Raw genomic sequence first — 16,506 nt, forward strand, 5'->3', positions numbered from 1 at the left:
AAGTAGAGGTACTCCGTACAGGAACGTTTAAATCATCATATTAAATCAATGTAATTAAAGAATAAAAGGAAAAGCAGTCGGTCATCATATCTGAGAACCATTAGATGTTTTGCATTAGAAAATATTTCTGTAAATCTCTCAATTGACTAATCATTCCAGCTGCACTTGTTTCATTTCCTGTGGCTGACCTTTTGCACTCCACCCCCATTTTGTAGCAAAAACACCTAAAATGACATACCCAAATTAAAATGACTGTAGCTTCTGAACCGCTCTGACTACATGCATGCATGAGGTCTTGCCAGAAAGCAAACTCCCTGAAGTTTCTTGTGAAAGTGTCAGAAACACTCTAGGTGATACAGAGACAGAGTAATGGGCCTCTGAAGTCAGTAAAAAGATTTTGCCTAAAATAAAATAAAAAATGTGTTTCAGGATGAATAACTGTCTGTGGCTTCATCTGAGCAGGTAAATGACACTGTGGGGCTGTAGGCACACTATCAATGAACACTTGTTTCAAATTTGAAGAAGACTGCTCAAAGTAAGAGCAAAATAACAGCAAATGGCGGAGATGTAGAAAAATAAGAGCAAATCTTTTCTTATATTGTGATTGATGGAAATTTCTCTCACAGAGATTATGACTGCAATTTGCATGAAGATTTTGCTTCAGTGAAACCTGAACGCGAAACCTGAAATTAATAATATAATGCAAATGTCTGTACAAATTATGCAACAGTTCAGGTTTATGTAATGGAGACCCTTCGATGGACAATGGACATGTTCAAGGACGTGACAAGATAGGGTTGATCAAAGTGCTCTGTTAGCTCCTCTGAAGAACTGCTGTTACGTTAGCTGAAGATAATGGTCACACCCTCTCTGACCTCAGCAGTTGTCAGAGGGTATAAGACTCTGACATGCCATGTGTTTCCCAGGCCAATGAATTCCACTAGACCACTTTAAGGTTAGCTCAGCCGAAATTGAGGAGGCTTTGCTGCAATTCGTATGCAGTTAGGGGCCATCTGACTGAGCGGCGGCGTATCATACCACCACGGAAACTGGTTTTAAGCGTCGGTGGCCGAAGTCACCGACAACTTCGGAATGAGAATAGACTCAATATGTAGACGTAAAAGGCCACTGACAAATCGGCATCATGCGACGACTTGGGATGAGATCATGTTGAATATTTTCAATGTTCCTTAAATTTCAAAGAGTTTCCTTGTGTTGGACGAACAATTCGTGGATTCTTTAAAAACAAGATGCTTCCGTCGTCTTTCGGTGAGTATACTCTCGACCACTCGTGAAGAAACGTTCTTACCTGTGAAGAGAGCAAAATCAGAACTAATCATGGAGACGTACAAAAATGAGAGGAAGTATGTGTTTATATTGTTTCTCACATGAGGCCCAGTGTTTGGAAGAGACATCTCTGACTCTTGGACTGATTTTAAATCTGTAAATGTGATAAAAGGAGGTCAAGTACAGTGAAGGGTCTCATGTCTTGTAGCTCAACTGGACTTTGGCTCTATAAAACTCTATTACACCCTGGTATCTGTGCTTCAGGTAAAAGAATCAATAGATGTTTAAAATGCTTTGATAAAGGAGTGTTTCTCTGTGTGTGTGTGTTTCAGTTGCTGTCAGTGTGCTGCTGCTCACGCTGTACGCGAGCCACGCCGCCGCCGTCAGCATGAAGGAACACCTGGCTGATTGTCTGCGGGACAAAGACTACGACGAGCTGCTGCAGACTGTGAAGACTGGCCTTCCGCACATAAACACATCTCATCATGTCGTTATTGTTGGAGCTGGCATGGCTGGACTGACGGCTGCGAAGCTACTGCAGGACGCAGGACACAGGGTACATCCAGCAAACTGATGTTATAAATGCCATTTCCCAGTGACATCAGCAGCAATATCGACAGGAGTGGTATTAACAGTATTCGTGATATCTGTTCTGACAAGGTGACCATGTTAGAGGCTAATGGTCATGTTGGAGGACGAGTGGAGACCCACAGGAATGAAGAAGAGGGCTGGTATGCTGAACTGGGAGCCATGAGGATCCCAAGTCATCACCAGTGAGTTTGTGTTTTTTCAATTTCAGTTGAGGATTTACGTGAACATGTGCACGCAGCCCCCCCCCCCCCCCCCCGCACAGACTGCAACAACTGTGTAAAAGAGATACCGCTCAGACCTAGATGCTACCAACTGATTTAAAGAAGAAAATTAAACCTAAAAGAATCCAAACACAGAGAGAAGCTGCTGGATCGACGCGTTAAGTCACAACTCGTATTATTTGTACTTTTATTCTCATATTGTTTGTTCGTCATAATTCATCAGCACCTGCTCTCCTGCACCACTGCACAGGCCTTCAATGAACAGTTAAGCTATTTTAAAGGTTGTACAGTTGGTATAGCGTACTCAATATGTCAATCAGCAGTACATACATTTTGTTGTTGAGGCCAGCAGAGGCTGCCAGTGGTTGTCACTGTCTTGTTTGGTATTAACTAAGACTTCAGAAATGATGTAGTGATGTTACACGGCGTAAAAAGACCACACGCTAACTCTGCCACCATCACCTCCTCTGTCCACAGCATCGTTCTCTGGTTTGCTAAAAAGCTGAAGGTCAAGCTAAATGACTTCATCATGGATGACCCCAACACCTTTTACTATGTCAATGGAGTGCTGAAGAAAACACACACGGTCCAATCAAACCCTGACGTTCTGAAGTACAACGTGTGGCCAAGTGAGAAAGGGAAGTCAGCCGACGAGCTGCTACAACGAGCTTTGAAGAAGGTATAAAGGAAGATCACACATCCCTGGAAAAAAAGCTGCTGCCAAACAACACGTTTACATATATCAAACAAATGTGTTCATCGCTTTTCTCCACACATTCTCACTCCGACGCCATCACATATTGGTGTTTTGGTCATGGACTTTCCACGTCCACATATGACATGGCCTTATAATCTCACGGGACGTGAACACTGCTCTCTCAGGTGAAAGTCAGCGGTTGGTCGATCCATCTACCCTTTCCTGCCTTAACTTTCTTCATTGCCCCGCCGCGTTTCCCCCGACACCCCCGTGCACCATTAAAATATAACAGCAACCAGCCACGTATCATTCCGACATTAAAGGACAATCTTTTTACGTTGGTTCCTGATGCCACAAGTCACTGCCCAAGCGCCGGATTTCGACAACTTCAGAGTGAGACTGGGCTCATTTTGTTGAGCAAGATATCGTTGGCATAGAAGGTATATATAAAATAAGAGCGACATAGCTAATATTATGGCTTCCACCATTTTGGATTGTCTGGGTATCGGTTCCATTAAATGTCACAACTGACATCATAGTTAGTAACTGGCCAACAGCATAAATGAGCATGTTCAACAATAAAAAGCCTCAACCTGAGCAAATTCAGTCCTCACAGAGGTCAGAATTTTACTGATTTTTAAGCTTCTCCCACCAGTAAGGTTGAAACAAGATGTGTTTAAAGTCCTGGCTATTAGAAAATCAGACAAAGACAAAAGTAACCCAGTCGACCAACACTGAACATTCAGCATCTTTTAGCCCCGTACCTACCAGACAAAAACCCACGAACACTAACCAACATCTGGCTTTTGTATTTAATGAGAAAGGTTTCAATCAGGATTCACACTGGTGTCAAATAACTCTGCAGTAGTAAGAGGAATTTATCCGCTCCAATCGGCGGCGATGGAAACACAAGCCCCTTTGCCAGCTTGATGCAATCGATGCAACTGATACTGCCAGAAAATACCATCCATCTACAACCGAGCAGTACGTGAGACAGAGACTGAATGACACACATGTGAATACTCATGAAAACACCACATATTCAATGGATTATTCAGATGACTTCATGAGTGCACTCGACTTTTTCCTTGTGTTTGTTTGCAGGTAAAAAATGAGGTGGAGACACATGGCTACTGGGTCGCACTGAAAAAGTATGACCGTTATTCTGTGAAGGTAAAACACAACATTGTGTCCTGAAAGGCTGTGAAATGAGAATCATCAGCATTATTTTTGACGCATAACAAACAGCATAAATACAGGACAACATCTTATCAAATTGTTGTTTTTAACAAATGATAAGTCTTTGGAGTCACTGGGACTGCATGACATGGAACTCTGTTTATTTACCAGGAGTATCTGAGAGAAGAAGGAGGTCTAAGTCCAGAGGCAGTGAGGATGATCGGAGACCTGCTTAATGAACAGAGCCTTATGTACACAGCGCTGAGTGAGATGATCTATGACCAGACTGATATCAATGATGACACTCGGTGAGGCTCTACACTCCACACTGTCAACTCATCAAAATGGGAATAGCTTTTTGCACAGTTTATAAAACCCTGAGCCAGAAAAAGGGACAGTCGTCACTGGGGGTGTAAATCATCCGTTTCTTTACAATGTGATTTTATAGCGATTGTTTGTACAATGATACGATGTTTGCTGATATCACAAAGTCTGCCACGATACGATTTTGATTCAGTGCAATTTAGAGGTCTGCGACTGATGTGAGACGATGTCACCTGATCAGTTAACTCAGTCTGTTCCAGAAGAAGCTGAAGAAGCATGATCAACTTCAGCATGTTCACATTACATGAATTATCTTCAGTAAAACTCATATCATGGCAGCTTTACAAATTCACACTGCTCTCTAAGAACAGCATCTATTTGTCTTTGTGTTTTTAAGGTACTCAGAAGTGACCGGTGGGTCGGACCTTTTCCCCAAAGCTTTTCTTAACGTGCTCAGTGACTGTGTGATTCTCCTCAACTCCAAGGTCAAACGCATCAGTCAGTCAGATAAAGGTGTGATTGTATCGTACCAGAGAGACCAACACTCGTCTTTTATTGACCTTCCCGCCGACGTCGTCCTGGTAACGACCACAGCCAAGGCAGCTCTCTTCATCGACTTTGATCCACCTCTCTCCAACCCAAAGACGGAGGCACTGAGAGGGGTCCACTACGACAGCTCCACCAAAATCATCCTCACCTTCAGCAGGAAGTTTTGGGAAGATGACGGCATCCGAGGAGGAAAGAGCATCACTGACGGACCCTCTCGTTTTATCTACTACCCCAGCCACAGTTTCCCGACCAATGAGACCATCGGCGTCCTCCTGGCCTCCTACACCTGGTCTGATGACTCCCTCCTCTTCCTAGGTGCCAGTGATGAAGACCTGAAAGAGCTGGCTCTGAGAGATTTGGCAAAGATCCACGGCGAGCACATCAAGTCTCTGTGCACAGGGGTGGTGGTGAAGAGGTGGAGCGATGATCCTTACAGCCTGGGCGCCTTCGCTCTCTTCACACCTTACCAACATTTAGAGTACTCTAAGGAGCTGTTCAGACATGAAGGCAGGGTGCACTTTGCTGGTGAACACACGGCCTTCCCTCACGCCTGGATTGAGACCTCTATGAAATCTGCCATCAGAGCTGCAGTCAACATTAACAAAGTCACACTCTTGGATTCAAACTCAGTTAAATATCCAGAGCGAGACGAGTTCTAGGGTCTGAAGAATCAAGTCTCAGCAGAAACCAAAAAGTGCAACATATCTGGCTGAAGCCACAGAAATGTGTTGTTAAAATGCCACTTTGACAGAACACTAATGAATCAAACCTGTATGTGCTATATGAAGTGTATGTTGTTCATAATTACGTGTACAAAGGGAAGAAGAAAAGTATTTAATAAAGAATATTGAAAAGAAATGTCTTCATTCCAATATTTAATTTGTCCTCCACCTGTTCATTGTCTCCAGCTGCTAGTCCAGCCTCTGCTAGTTCACACTGCCAGGATGCAACCATTAATGCTCATATTCAAACCTACGGACAATTAGAGTCAGCACTTGGTCTGCCCTGTATATCTTGAAGGATACTGGAGCATATTGTTGAAGACAGGTGTGATCATACAACCTGTCATTAGAAAGCTGCGCTCCTCGTGGTTCCATTGATGCAGACCATTTCAAGATACAACGACCACTGCAGGTTCAATAAACACTTTTAATAAACTTGGTGTTTCAGACGAGCTAAGTCCAGTGAAATATTCAGTCCCAACACATTAGTGCATCCATAGATATCCACAAACTGCTGTTGCATCATCTCAGCGTTCATATTTCTCCACATATTGTCCATCATTTCTCCCGTCCTACGTCTATGTATGCCGTCTGCTTGGTGTCAAAATGGTGGCCGACCCCCTGACCTTTTGATTGACACCTCACCACAGCCAATAGGAGCTTCCACACTGGCAGTCTAGGCTTCAATAGGCAGAGGAGCAGCCTGTCCAACAGCGGACCCTCCCCACTGCCACTCCGTCTTGGAGTGTCAGTCCAGTTGTGGTCACCTTAACGGCTGGATGAAGCACTCTACGTCAAGGTGTAGTTTTGGGACAAACTTCCCTCTCTGCAGCGGAAAAGGAGCTGTTGTTGTGTTTGGTAACCATGGAGAAAAGTATAGTTCCTCCTATGTTATGTTCTTTATGTCTGTTTGAATCACTTTTATTTGATTCATGCTGTTTACCAGTGTTTATTATCCATTTGCTATTGAAATAAATAGCCTCAATAAATAAGTAAATGAATCAAACAATAAACAAAATGGAATTAAACTGATCCCTGATATTCTTCGGTGACTTTCTTGTCTTTACATTTTGTAAACATCTTCTCAGTTTTTCACTCTGATGTTTATCAGCTGCGGTTTTGCAACAGTTCTTGTTACACTATAAAATGAACACGTGTACTGTTTGATAGAGACCACAGAGGTGAAGGGTTGATCCTGAATATAAAGCAGCATCTGAGATGATAATGTGTGTGTGATAATATGAAATGTCTGTCTCAGTTTGAACAGTTTACATTTCTCAGGGAAGTCGCGTGGAACTTTATTTGTAGTTTGTAGTTTATCTGCAGTCGTCTGCAGCGTCTTTGTTTAACCTCTCTAACTCCACGCCGACGTCCTCGCTCCCCCCCTCCTCTGTTAAATGGTATCTCCCAGGCGCACTACGTCATCAAACCATGTGATGTTTGGTATCGCCGGATTCAGAAAAGGTAAGAGTCTCACTCCTACCACTATTTTTGGCTGAGATATACCGTCTAGAAAGTGGGATCATAACTTTCAGGTTTCATATGGCTTTATTTGGTGATATTTTATGGTGTTTCTGTGTCATAAACAACATCAGCTATCATAATCACACCTGATTTCAATAAGGTACAATGTTTGAAGCTGGCTGAGTGTTGTTTGATCACTGATAGTACTGTTTTGAAGCACAGTGACCAACTTGTCATTTGGAGCTCCGCCTGGATCTTTTCATGGTAAAAACACTGTAGAATGGTCATACTTTGAGCAGTCTTCTTCAAATTTGAAACAAGTGTTCATTGATAGTGTGCCTACAGCCCCACAGTGTCATTTACCTGCTCAGATGAAGCCACAGACAGTTATTCATCCTGAAACACATTTTTTATTTTATTTTAGGCAAAATCTTCAACTTCTTACTGACTTCGGAGGCCCATTACTCTGTCTCTGTATCACCTAGAGTGTTTCTGACACTTTCACAAGAAACTTCAGGGAGTTTTCTTTCTGGCAAGACCTCATGCATGCATGTAGTCAGAGCGGTTCAGAAGCTATAGTCATTTTAATTTGGGTATGTCATTTTAGGCGTTTTTGCTACAAAATGGGGGTGGAGTGCAAGAGGTTTGTTTAAGAAAAGATTCAGGTGAAGGTAACAATAAAATAAAAACTATATTTCAATGTGTTGAAACTTGTATAACTCAGTGACTGTTGGAGAAAACACTCCAGAGTGTTACCTTCAGATGAGACCATGCATGTACACACACTAAACACTGAACAGGAACAGCTTCTAGTTTGCTCTGGGTCTGACGTGGCCGTTTCCTGAGAACTCCACAGACTTGCAGTTCTCATCCATCCACCGGAGGCTCTCAGACTTTCCCAGCAGTCCCAGTCACCTGACCTCTATCTCACCTGCTCACCTGTTCTTCATCAGCCAAATGCTCTCACACAGTATTTATACCAGCTCATCTCCACCTGCTCGTGGCCAGACTGTCAACCATGCTTCCTGCCCTGTGGACCCTCACCTGTCTGGATATGCCACCCTCACCTGTAAGCTTCACTTCATCATGTTACCAATAAATCACTCAGCTGTTCTCGTCTGTGTTTGGATCCTTTTCCTACCTGCCTTGCACACATCAGCTCTTTGTGTCAGCACCAGAATGCAGCGTGGTGGAGCTGGCATTTCAACCACTTCTCAGACTTCTTTAAAACCAAACCCAGATGAAGATACCACACCTCCATGTGTGGCACGCTGACAACAAGTGACTTTAGCAATGTGGTTAGCAAATAATTCTGTGGTTGCATTTTTGGCAAGGTTCCCATAAGGTGACACAAGCCGTCGTCGTTGCTGATGATGAGTCATAGGACATTTTGTCTCTGATCATAAGACCTGGTTAAATATGAAACTGAAAGCCAAACCCTGATGATAAAGAAATGACAACATGCATAAAGCCATGCTGTTTGTGGTCGGCTCGATCAGATGAGAGAAAAATTCCAGCATTAAGGCAGCGTGTGGTGGGCCTATATAAGAGGATATGAGTTCATGTGCGCTCACTGCAACACCAGATTCTGTCGTTAACGCTCTCTGAAGGTAGGAATCATTTCACTGTCATTTGAAATGAGACTAATATATCAACATAATGAATTATCTCTTTGTTTTTCTGTCACGTCTTTGATGAGAGCCTGTATCAGATCTAAAATGGAGACTTACACTGATACAGCAGACAGAAAATACATTTAAAACATGAAAGATCAATGAAAAAAAAGAAAGTAAATTACAATACCAATTTATTAAAAAACTATGGAAGTTGCACATCTTAATTTAAAAAATAGAATTTCCCTGCTGGGTATTAATGAAGTATATCTTCTTCTTATTTGGATTCTGAGTGTTGTTGATGCGTGCACAGAAAGTGTAGACGAGCTAGAAGATGTTAGTTTGTCAGGTTTAAACATTTAGTTTCTCATATTTCTTTTTCTCTTCCTCACGTCATCAGAGACAAAAAGAAGACGAGCATCCAAACGGATGAGATGGATCCACATGTGGTGAGATGGAACTTATGTGAGTAACATTGTGTTTTCCTTTGCTTGTGTCTGAATAAATATTCTATAACTCCCCCAACAGGTGAGCTTTGTTTAAATCAATGAACTGAAAGTGTGAGCGTGGCTGTCAGTCTGTCCCTCTGACATGTTGGTGTTTAATCTGACTGACTGCTGGAGGTTTAACAGTGTCAGAGTTTAGTTTCGCTTCTTTTGTGCTGTGCTTTTAAATATGTGATGTACGTGCAGATTTAGCTGCGGTCAGTTCCTTGATCTGTTTCCTTGTTTGTGGATTTGACTCACTGGAGAAATGAGCGCTGTGCAGCAGTTCTGCTGTTGAGCACCATGTTTTATGGTGTCAGTTTGATGGTCATGACTGCGTGATGAAATGAGGGCGGGGCGCTGTTTACTGGACTGTTTATTATCCAGACATTGGACTTGTCTGAAGGAAAACAGAGGCCTCTGTTGTTTGTCTCAGCATAGTAGAGATGAAGAAGACTGTATCCTCCCCTGTCAAGGTTGGGTCTGATGTTGTGATGCCTTGACTGCAGTTTTGACTGTGTCCACATCTGCATCACTTCAGTCTTTGCATTGAAGCTAACGATCAGGTGGGTGGTTTCTCCTCATCTCTGATGAGTATTGTCTTTGATGGAAGGACGTTCACTATAACCATCCAAAACTACAGTTGCTTTGTCATAATGGCGCATGGTAAAGTCTGCGTATGACTGTGCAATGGCACCGTAACTGTCGCCCCTTTTCCATGCCGAGCAGTGAACCAGGGAGCCACCGTCAATGCATTTTCAAGAGCACAGTATTAGTTTGTCTTCAGTTAGCAGCAGTGTTTGTGGGTCAGCTTCTCTTTTGTTTTCCAGTGAATGAACTTCTGCTGGTTCGTCCTCGCCGTCACACGTCCCCACAGGATCTCAATGCTGACTGGCTATCGTGGTGCAGATCAGTCACTAATTCAGCGTATGACACAAGATCATCAAGATCATTTTGTGTAATTCACTTGCACATATAGTTTTATTAGCACCTGGTGTGGACACAAGGTTAGAAAGAAATGCTGAAGGACAGATTGCACTGACTTGTAGAGGCTAGGTGAATAAAGGCCAGCGCAGACATGACGTCATGACTGATTTATGTTTTGAAAAGTAACAAGTGTCGCCTCAACCTGACTCCAGCTTTAGCCTTCTTCTTTCTTGATTAAATATCCCAACATGAAGGAGAGCTAAAGATCTTTCACACTGAGTTAAATGCTGTGTTTTTCTCTCTGTGTGTGTTTCCAGTATCTGTCAGTGTGCTGTTGCTCACATTGTACCTCAGCAACACCACCACTGCTGTCAGCATGAAGGAACACCTGGCCGACTGTCTGAATGACACAGACTACCCTAAGCTGATGCACACTATCCAGAACGGCCTTCCACGAACGCATAACTCTCATCATGTTGTCATCGTCGGAGCTGGCGTGGCTGGACTGACGGCTGCAAAGCTACTGCAAGACGCAGGACACAAGGTGCATGCAGCAGGGTGATACTTTAAAGCAGTGACGGCCAAGTGAAGTGTCAAGAACCATTTTTTAGTTTTATTTTCAGAGCACATTAGATGGTGTTCTTGGTTTAAAGAAAAATGCTTCAGAAAAGTAAATTCAGTCTGTTTTCAGCCGTTTGTTGAACAGAGTGCAGCCATAGGCTGGATCTGACCATCACTACTTTAAAGCTCCTTTAATAGTTTTGTTGGCCACCAGGGGCAGAAACATGTTGAAACAAGCTGACAGACATGCAGCCACCACATAACACAAGCTGGGTTTCCATCACCCTTAGAAATGTGCAACATCTAAATAGCGCAATAGAAAACACCTGAATTTTGCAAAACCTCTCAAATATTGCTAAAAAGTTTATACGCTTTCATGAGGTGGTTTTTCAGACGTGACGACACAGATGTATGTCGCAAAAGTGTAATGGAAACAGTTTTAGCGCATTAACACGTCACGTGACCCCACTACGTCACCGGACGGGTTCTTTTCCATCCGTATACCAAAACAAAATGACACGTACGTGTGGACAGAGGAAACCGCTATCATCCGCTGCCTTCGTCTTTTGTTAAAAATCGTCACGGCAGCAGCAGTAGATGCAACCAAAACCACTTTGCCAACATCAATAAGTTTACTCAGTAGAATCTGGACATCCATTTTTTTTTTTTTTTTTACGAGAATTACGGCTTAGATGTCAAACACCTTTCAATGGAAACACGTGCAAGCCCCAACTGTCGAAATATCACATTTATTTGGTGCAAAACTGTGATGGACACCCAGCTACATGCTCACCAGCTCATGCATGTGAATGTTACAGAGATTTTGCATCAGTCTTATGTGTGGATAATTAGCATAATCACTTTCTCATAAAAGTCATAACTAGCAAGCAGTTTTAAGATGCTTCAGTAAAACTCGTAAAGTAGATGTTAAAACATGCACATATACAAACACATTTAATGTGTTATTCTGTGGAGACATATCTGCACAGTAACCACTTCTCTACTAAATTTACTCTGTGTTAGTTTAAACTGTCCACCATGACATCAAAAAATCTGTGTTCAGATGATATATGATCACAGATCAGATCTTTTTAAAATCAGGAATCCGACACCTCTGCCTCAGTGCTTTATCTATCTGCTCTGACAAGGTCACCATATTAGAGGCTAGTGATCGTGTTGGAGGACGAGTGATGACCTACAGGGATGAAACAGACGGCTGGTATGCTGAACTGGGAGCCATGAGGATCCCAAGTTATCACCAGTGAGTAAGAGTGTGTCTTCAGTTTGCAATACATCAGTGTGTTAACTCGGATACTCTGGTAAATCAAGTGTCTGGTTCAGGTATTGTACGTTTCAAGAGTGCCAGTATCATGTGAGTAAAACACTCCTTACTCACATAGTTTTTTAATAAATAATCAATATAGCAACTTCTGATCAACCCACTCTCAGCTAGTGACGGCCAAATGAAGCCTCGTGAACAACTATCTGTCTGTTTCGTTGGTGATTGTTGGAACAGTAGAAAGAGGAACTACAAAGGTTTTGGTGACTTTTATTTATTATCTTTTTTTCTGTTGAGACTGAATGAAGTGCCAGAACATAGTGATGGCCAGATGAAGCTTCATGAACCACTGTCTTTATACTCTGAAGCCACTGGATGGCGCCGGCTGTTCAACAAAGGTCTGAAAGCACACTTCACTGTCATTCCTTCAGCCTTTATCTTTAAACCCAGAGCGCCATCTGGTGGAGTCAGAAAATAAAGAAAGTGGTTCATGAGGCTTCATTTGGCCGTCACTACTTTCAGGCCTTAAATAACAGCTTCTGCCATTTTCAAGTTAAGTCCCACCCACCTCCTGGTTAGACGCCGCCCATTCAGAGCACAGACACTGATCCAGATAACATGGAGATGGTGTACTCACTCATTCCTAGTTTAGATGATCACTATAGCAGCAATTCCTAAAAGAAACTTCAGCATCACATCAACACAAAATCCAACACTCTTCGACAGGTGATATTTTGGGAGTGCACAGTGTGAAACTGTCTCGGTCACCAGTTCTGTAAAATCATAAAGGTGATGTGTGGATGTGCCCAGTTTTCCAGTCGACTCACAAATGTCTCATTTGTTATTACAAACATCTCAAAGTGTGTATAAGAATGCGACAGGCCATCAAGTGTCTCATTTCATCACAGTATCGTCCGCTGGTTTACTCAAGAACTGGGAGTCAAACTAAATCCATTCATCATGGAGGACCTCAACACATATTACCTGGTCCATGGGCTGCTGAAAAGAACATACGCAGTGAAAGCAAATCCTGACATCCTGAAGTATAAACTGCGGAACAGCGAAAGAGGGAAGTCACCTGACAAACTGCTACAGCGAGCTCTGCAGAAGGTACCTCATGTTTCAGTACATGATCTGTTACTGGAGTATCTGACACCAGTGTGAGCTGAAACACAATGTGCCAAACAGACAAAATATTCATCTAACTTATTATACAATGAAACATGTTATATATATATATATATATATATATATATATATGTGTGTGTATATATATATATATATATGTGTGTGTATATATATATGTGTATATATATATATATGCTGTATGATGGGTGTGTGCTGAAGCACTACTGCAAATAACACCTGGCTGTAAATTCCTGCAGGTGAAAGATGAAGTGGAGGCACATGGCTGCAAAGCTGCGCTACGGAAGTACGACCACTATTCTGTGAAGGTAAATCACAACATGATGTGCACACACTGAAGTACACACTGAGTCTGGAACACACAACTGTGTGCTGTGGAAACAAATGATGTGAGCTCTAGAACAATTCAAGGTAAAGGGACCTTCCCATACATGGTGCTGGCTGGACGCTGGTTGGGAAAGTAGAGAACCAGTAACTTCCTGTTGCCTGTAGGTGGAGCTGTGACCATGAGTCAGTATTGACATGTAGATGTCCTCGGGCCTGGACCCTTATCAGGAATGAGAAATGTGGTTCAGATTGGACAATGTACAGTTGAGTTTAAACAATTTTCTTTTTCATGGTGAAAGGCAAATCGTCAGAGGATCAAGATCAAACATTACAATAGCGTCCTAGCACTGTTTGTTGCTTGTGATATAATTATGTTTAAATGAAGGCTTGAACATCAAATGTAGAAAACATTTGTTTGTTGTTTTACAGGAGTATCTGAGAGAAGAAGGAGGTCTAAGTCCAGAGGCAGTGAGGATGATCGGAGACCTGCTTAATGAACAGAGCCTTATGCACCTGGCGCTGACTGAGATGATCTACATCCAGAGCGACGTCAGCGACACCACCACGTACGATTGTTTGATTTACGCATTTGTACTTTTACATTTGTCCAAGAACATGTTAAGTTTTAGTTCAGGGCCAAAGTATACAGTCATCAGACCACATCTCATAGCAGAAGCTTTTAGACCTGTGACGGAGAAAAGATGCAATGAATCGTTCAAATAGGAAAAAGAACGCACACTTTCATTGTGTTGCACTTGTTCGTACACGTGAAAGCTGAAAGTTATGTGAACAATGATGAGAAGAAAAAGTTGAAACCTTATCTATTTCCTCATCTCTGCACAAATGAACGATCAGCATTCTTGCCGCGTTGTCCGTAGACACAGAATTCCAACCTTTGGAAAAGTTTGGGTGGAGAAGGTTCGACCATCCAACATGCACTTTGTCTGCAGCATGCTGATGCCAAAAACTAAACTGAAAACATCTTTATAACTCTTCCTTGTTTCCAGATAAATTACTCTAGCACACTTGCTACAGACACGTGCACAGACTTTGCACATTGGAGACCTGAGAGCAGCATTAAATGCTTCTGTTTTGGGACAAACTTGGTTTATAGACAGTTTTACTGCTTTGGTTTCTCTCAGTTTTTGCTATGACGCAGTTCTGTGTTTATTTATTAATCTTTATTGAAGCAAAGGTTTGGCAGGAAGATCAGTCTTTAGCTTAGCTTGATTACAACAACCTGCTTTTTATGGCCTATTAGTCATGTCTGCCAAGAAGCAAAGAAAGCAGCTGGCAGTGATAAACTGGTTAAAGATGATGTGTCATTGGCTCAGGGTGATTGGAACGCCAGTGGGTCTGAGTGTTGTTGGCATCACACAATACATACAAACCTTCTGTCACATATGTTCCCAATTCATTGAAGCTAAAACTGTGTCTTTGTGTTTTGAAGGTACGACGAAGTGACTGGTGGGTCTGATCTCCTGACCAATGCTTTTCTCACAGTCCTTGACGTCCCCATCTTCCTCAACTCCAAGGTCAAACGTATCAGCCAATCGGATAAAGGTGTGATTGTATCGTACCAGACAGACCACCAGTCCTCTTTGACAGACGTCTCTGCAGACATCGTCCTGGTAACGACCACAGCCAAGGCAGCCCTCTTCATCGACTTTGATCCACCTCTCTCCAACCCAAAGACGGAGGCACTGAGAGGGGTCCACTACGAAAGCTCCACCAAAATCGTCCTCACCTTCAGCAGGAAGTTTTGGGAAGATGACGGCATCCGAGGAGGAAAGAGCATCACTGACAGACCCTCTCGTTTTATCTACTACCCCAGCCACAGTTTCCTGACCAACGATACCATCGGCGTCCTCCTGGCCTCCTACACCTGGTCTGATGACTCCCTCCTCTTCCTAGGTGCCAGTGATGAAGACCTGAAAGAGCTGGCTCTGAGAGATTTGGCAAAGATCCACGGCAAGCACATCAAGTCTCTGTGCACAGGGGTGGTGGTGAAGAGGTGGAGCGATGATCCTTACAGCCTGGGCGCCTTCGCTCTCTTCACACCTTACCAACATTTAGAGTACTCTAAGGAGCTGTTCAGACATGAAGGCAGGGTGCACTTTGCTGGTGAACACACGGCCTTCCCTCACGCCTGGATTGAGACCTCTATGAAATCTGCCATCAGAGCTGCAGTCAACATTAACAAAGCATCAGCTGGAGCTCAACACCGTGACGAACTGTAGAATCTTTAATCCAGCACTTTTTCTTGGTTGCTTCATGAGCACAGGTGCACAGAAACAACTTTATCTGTTCCTGTATCTGTTCAACCAACAAAACAATCTGTCTCTGTATCTGTATTCAGATATACAACTCAAATACACACACACAAGAAAATGATAATAATAACTGTTTACATTAATAAGTCACTACTTTTTAAGCACTGACAAACCAAAGCAAGTTTTGCTGACCGATAAAAGGGGTTACTCTCACTCTTTTACATGATTTGTTTTCTACTGTTCTCTTTAGATTTATACTATGAGGAAGAAGAAGCTAAATATATATTATATACGAAGTCCCAAACTAAAAACTGTGTACACACACTGCTGTTCATAACTCAGTTTCATATTTGTTATTTATCTCATTTTCTAAAAATGTTTTAATCTATTAAATGTTTTTCCTATTTTCCATTAATTTTCTTCATTATTCCATAAATTAATTTCTTTGACTCATATACATGTCTTTGTTTTGCACATGCTCTCGTCTTTGTTTTTGTTAACATGTAAGTTCGTCTTCGTTCATAATAACTCACTGTGATTTGGATCTAGTCTGGAGGTTATGAATCAATTGATGCGCAGATATGTCAGTCACGGCTTTGTTCCCCTCAAAGAAAGAGCAATATTCGCATTCGAGTACATGCCTGCGTAGGAGTCGTCAAATACCATCACTTTGTTAGCGACTTCAGCGTCAGACACCAACAGCGAAAGCTTCCATTCATGTTGTTACGATACACCAGCGGCTAGCCAGACAGACTGTGTCAGTTCATAACGTGACAGGGCGGCTCTGGTTGTGTCTGCTTGATGTTCTTCTGCACAGCGTCACTTTGAAATGCCACTTGTGATGACACAGTGTGGAGCTGA

General features: G+C 42.5%; 2 protein-coding genes across 2 annotated transcripts; both read left to right on the forward strand.

Annotated features, from left to right (window-relative positions):
- The first annotated feature begins 905 nt into the window (after nucleotides 1-905).
- LOC117246508 (L-amino-acid oxidase-like) lies at nucleotides 906-5,706 on the forward strand. Its single transcript, XM_033610455.2, has 7 exons — nucleotides 906-1,269; nucleotides 1,620-1,843; nucleotides 1,948-2,060; nucleotides 2,577-2,778; nucleotides 3,901-3,969; nucleotides 4,147-4,283; nucleotides 4,697-5,706. Exons 1-7 carry the CDS (start codon nucleotides 1,251-1,253, stop codon nucleotides 5,505-5,507), a joined length of 1,575 nt encoding a protein of 524 aa, XP_033466346.2. The 5' UTR covers nucleotides 906-1,250; the 3' UTR covers nucleotides 5,508-5,706.
- Nucleotides 5,707-8,464: 2,758 nt separating this feature from the next.
- LOC117246507 (L-amino-acid oxidase-like) lies at nucleotides 8,465-16,060 on the forward strand. The gene is made up of 8 exons (XM_033610454.2): nucleotides 8,465-8,644; nucleotides 9,048-9,112; nucleotides 10,377-10,603; nucleotides 11,769-11,881; nucleotides 12,808-13,009; nucleotides 13,285-13,353; nucleotides 13,802-13,938; nucleotides 14,823-16,060. The coding sequence occupies exons 2-8, from the start codon at nucleotides 9,082-9,084 to the stop codon at nucleotides 15,610-15,612; spliced, it is 1,569 nt and encodes a 522-aa protein (XP_033466345.2). The 5' UTR covers nucleotides 8,465-8,644; nucleotides 9,048-9,081; the 3' UTR covers nucleotides 15,613-16,060.
- The last annotated feature ends 446 nt before the right edge of the window (nucleotides 16,061-16,506 follow it).

The sequence above is a fragment of the Epinephelus lanceolatus genome, chromosome 22, assembly GCF_041903045.1.
Source record: "Epinephelus lanceolatus isolate andai-2023 chromosome 22, ASM4190304v1, whole genome shotgun sequence".
NCBI classification, from domain to species: domain Eukaryota; kingdom Metazoa; phylum Chordata; class Actinopteri; order Perciformes; family Serranidae; genus Epinephelus; species Epinephelus lanceolatus.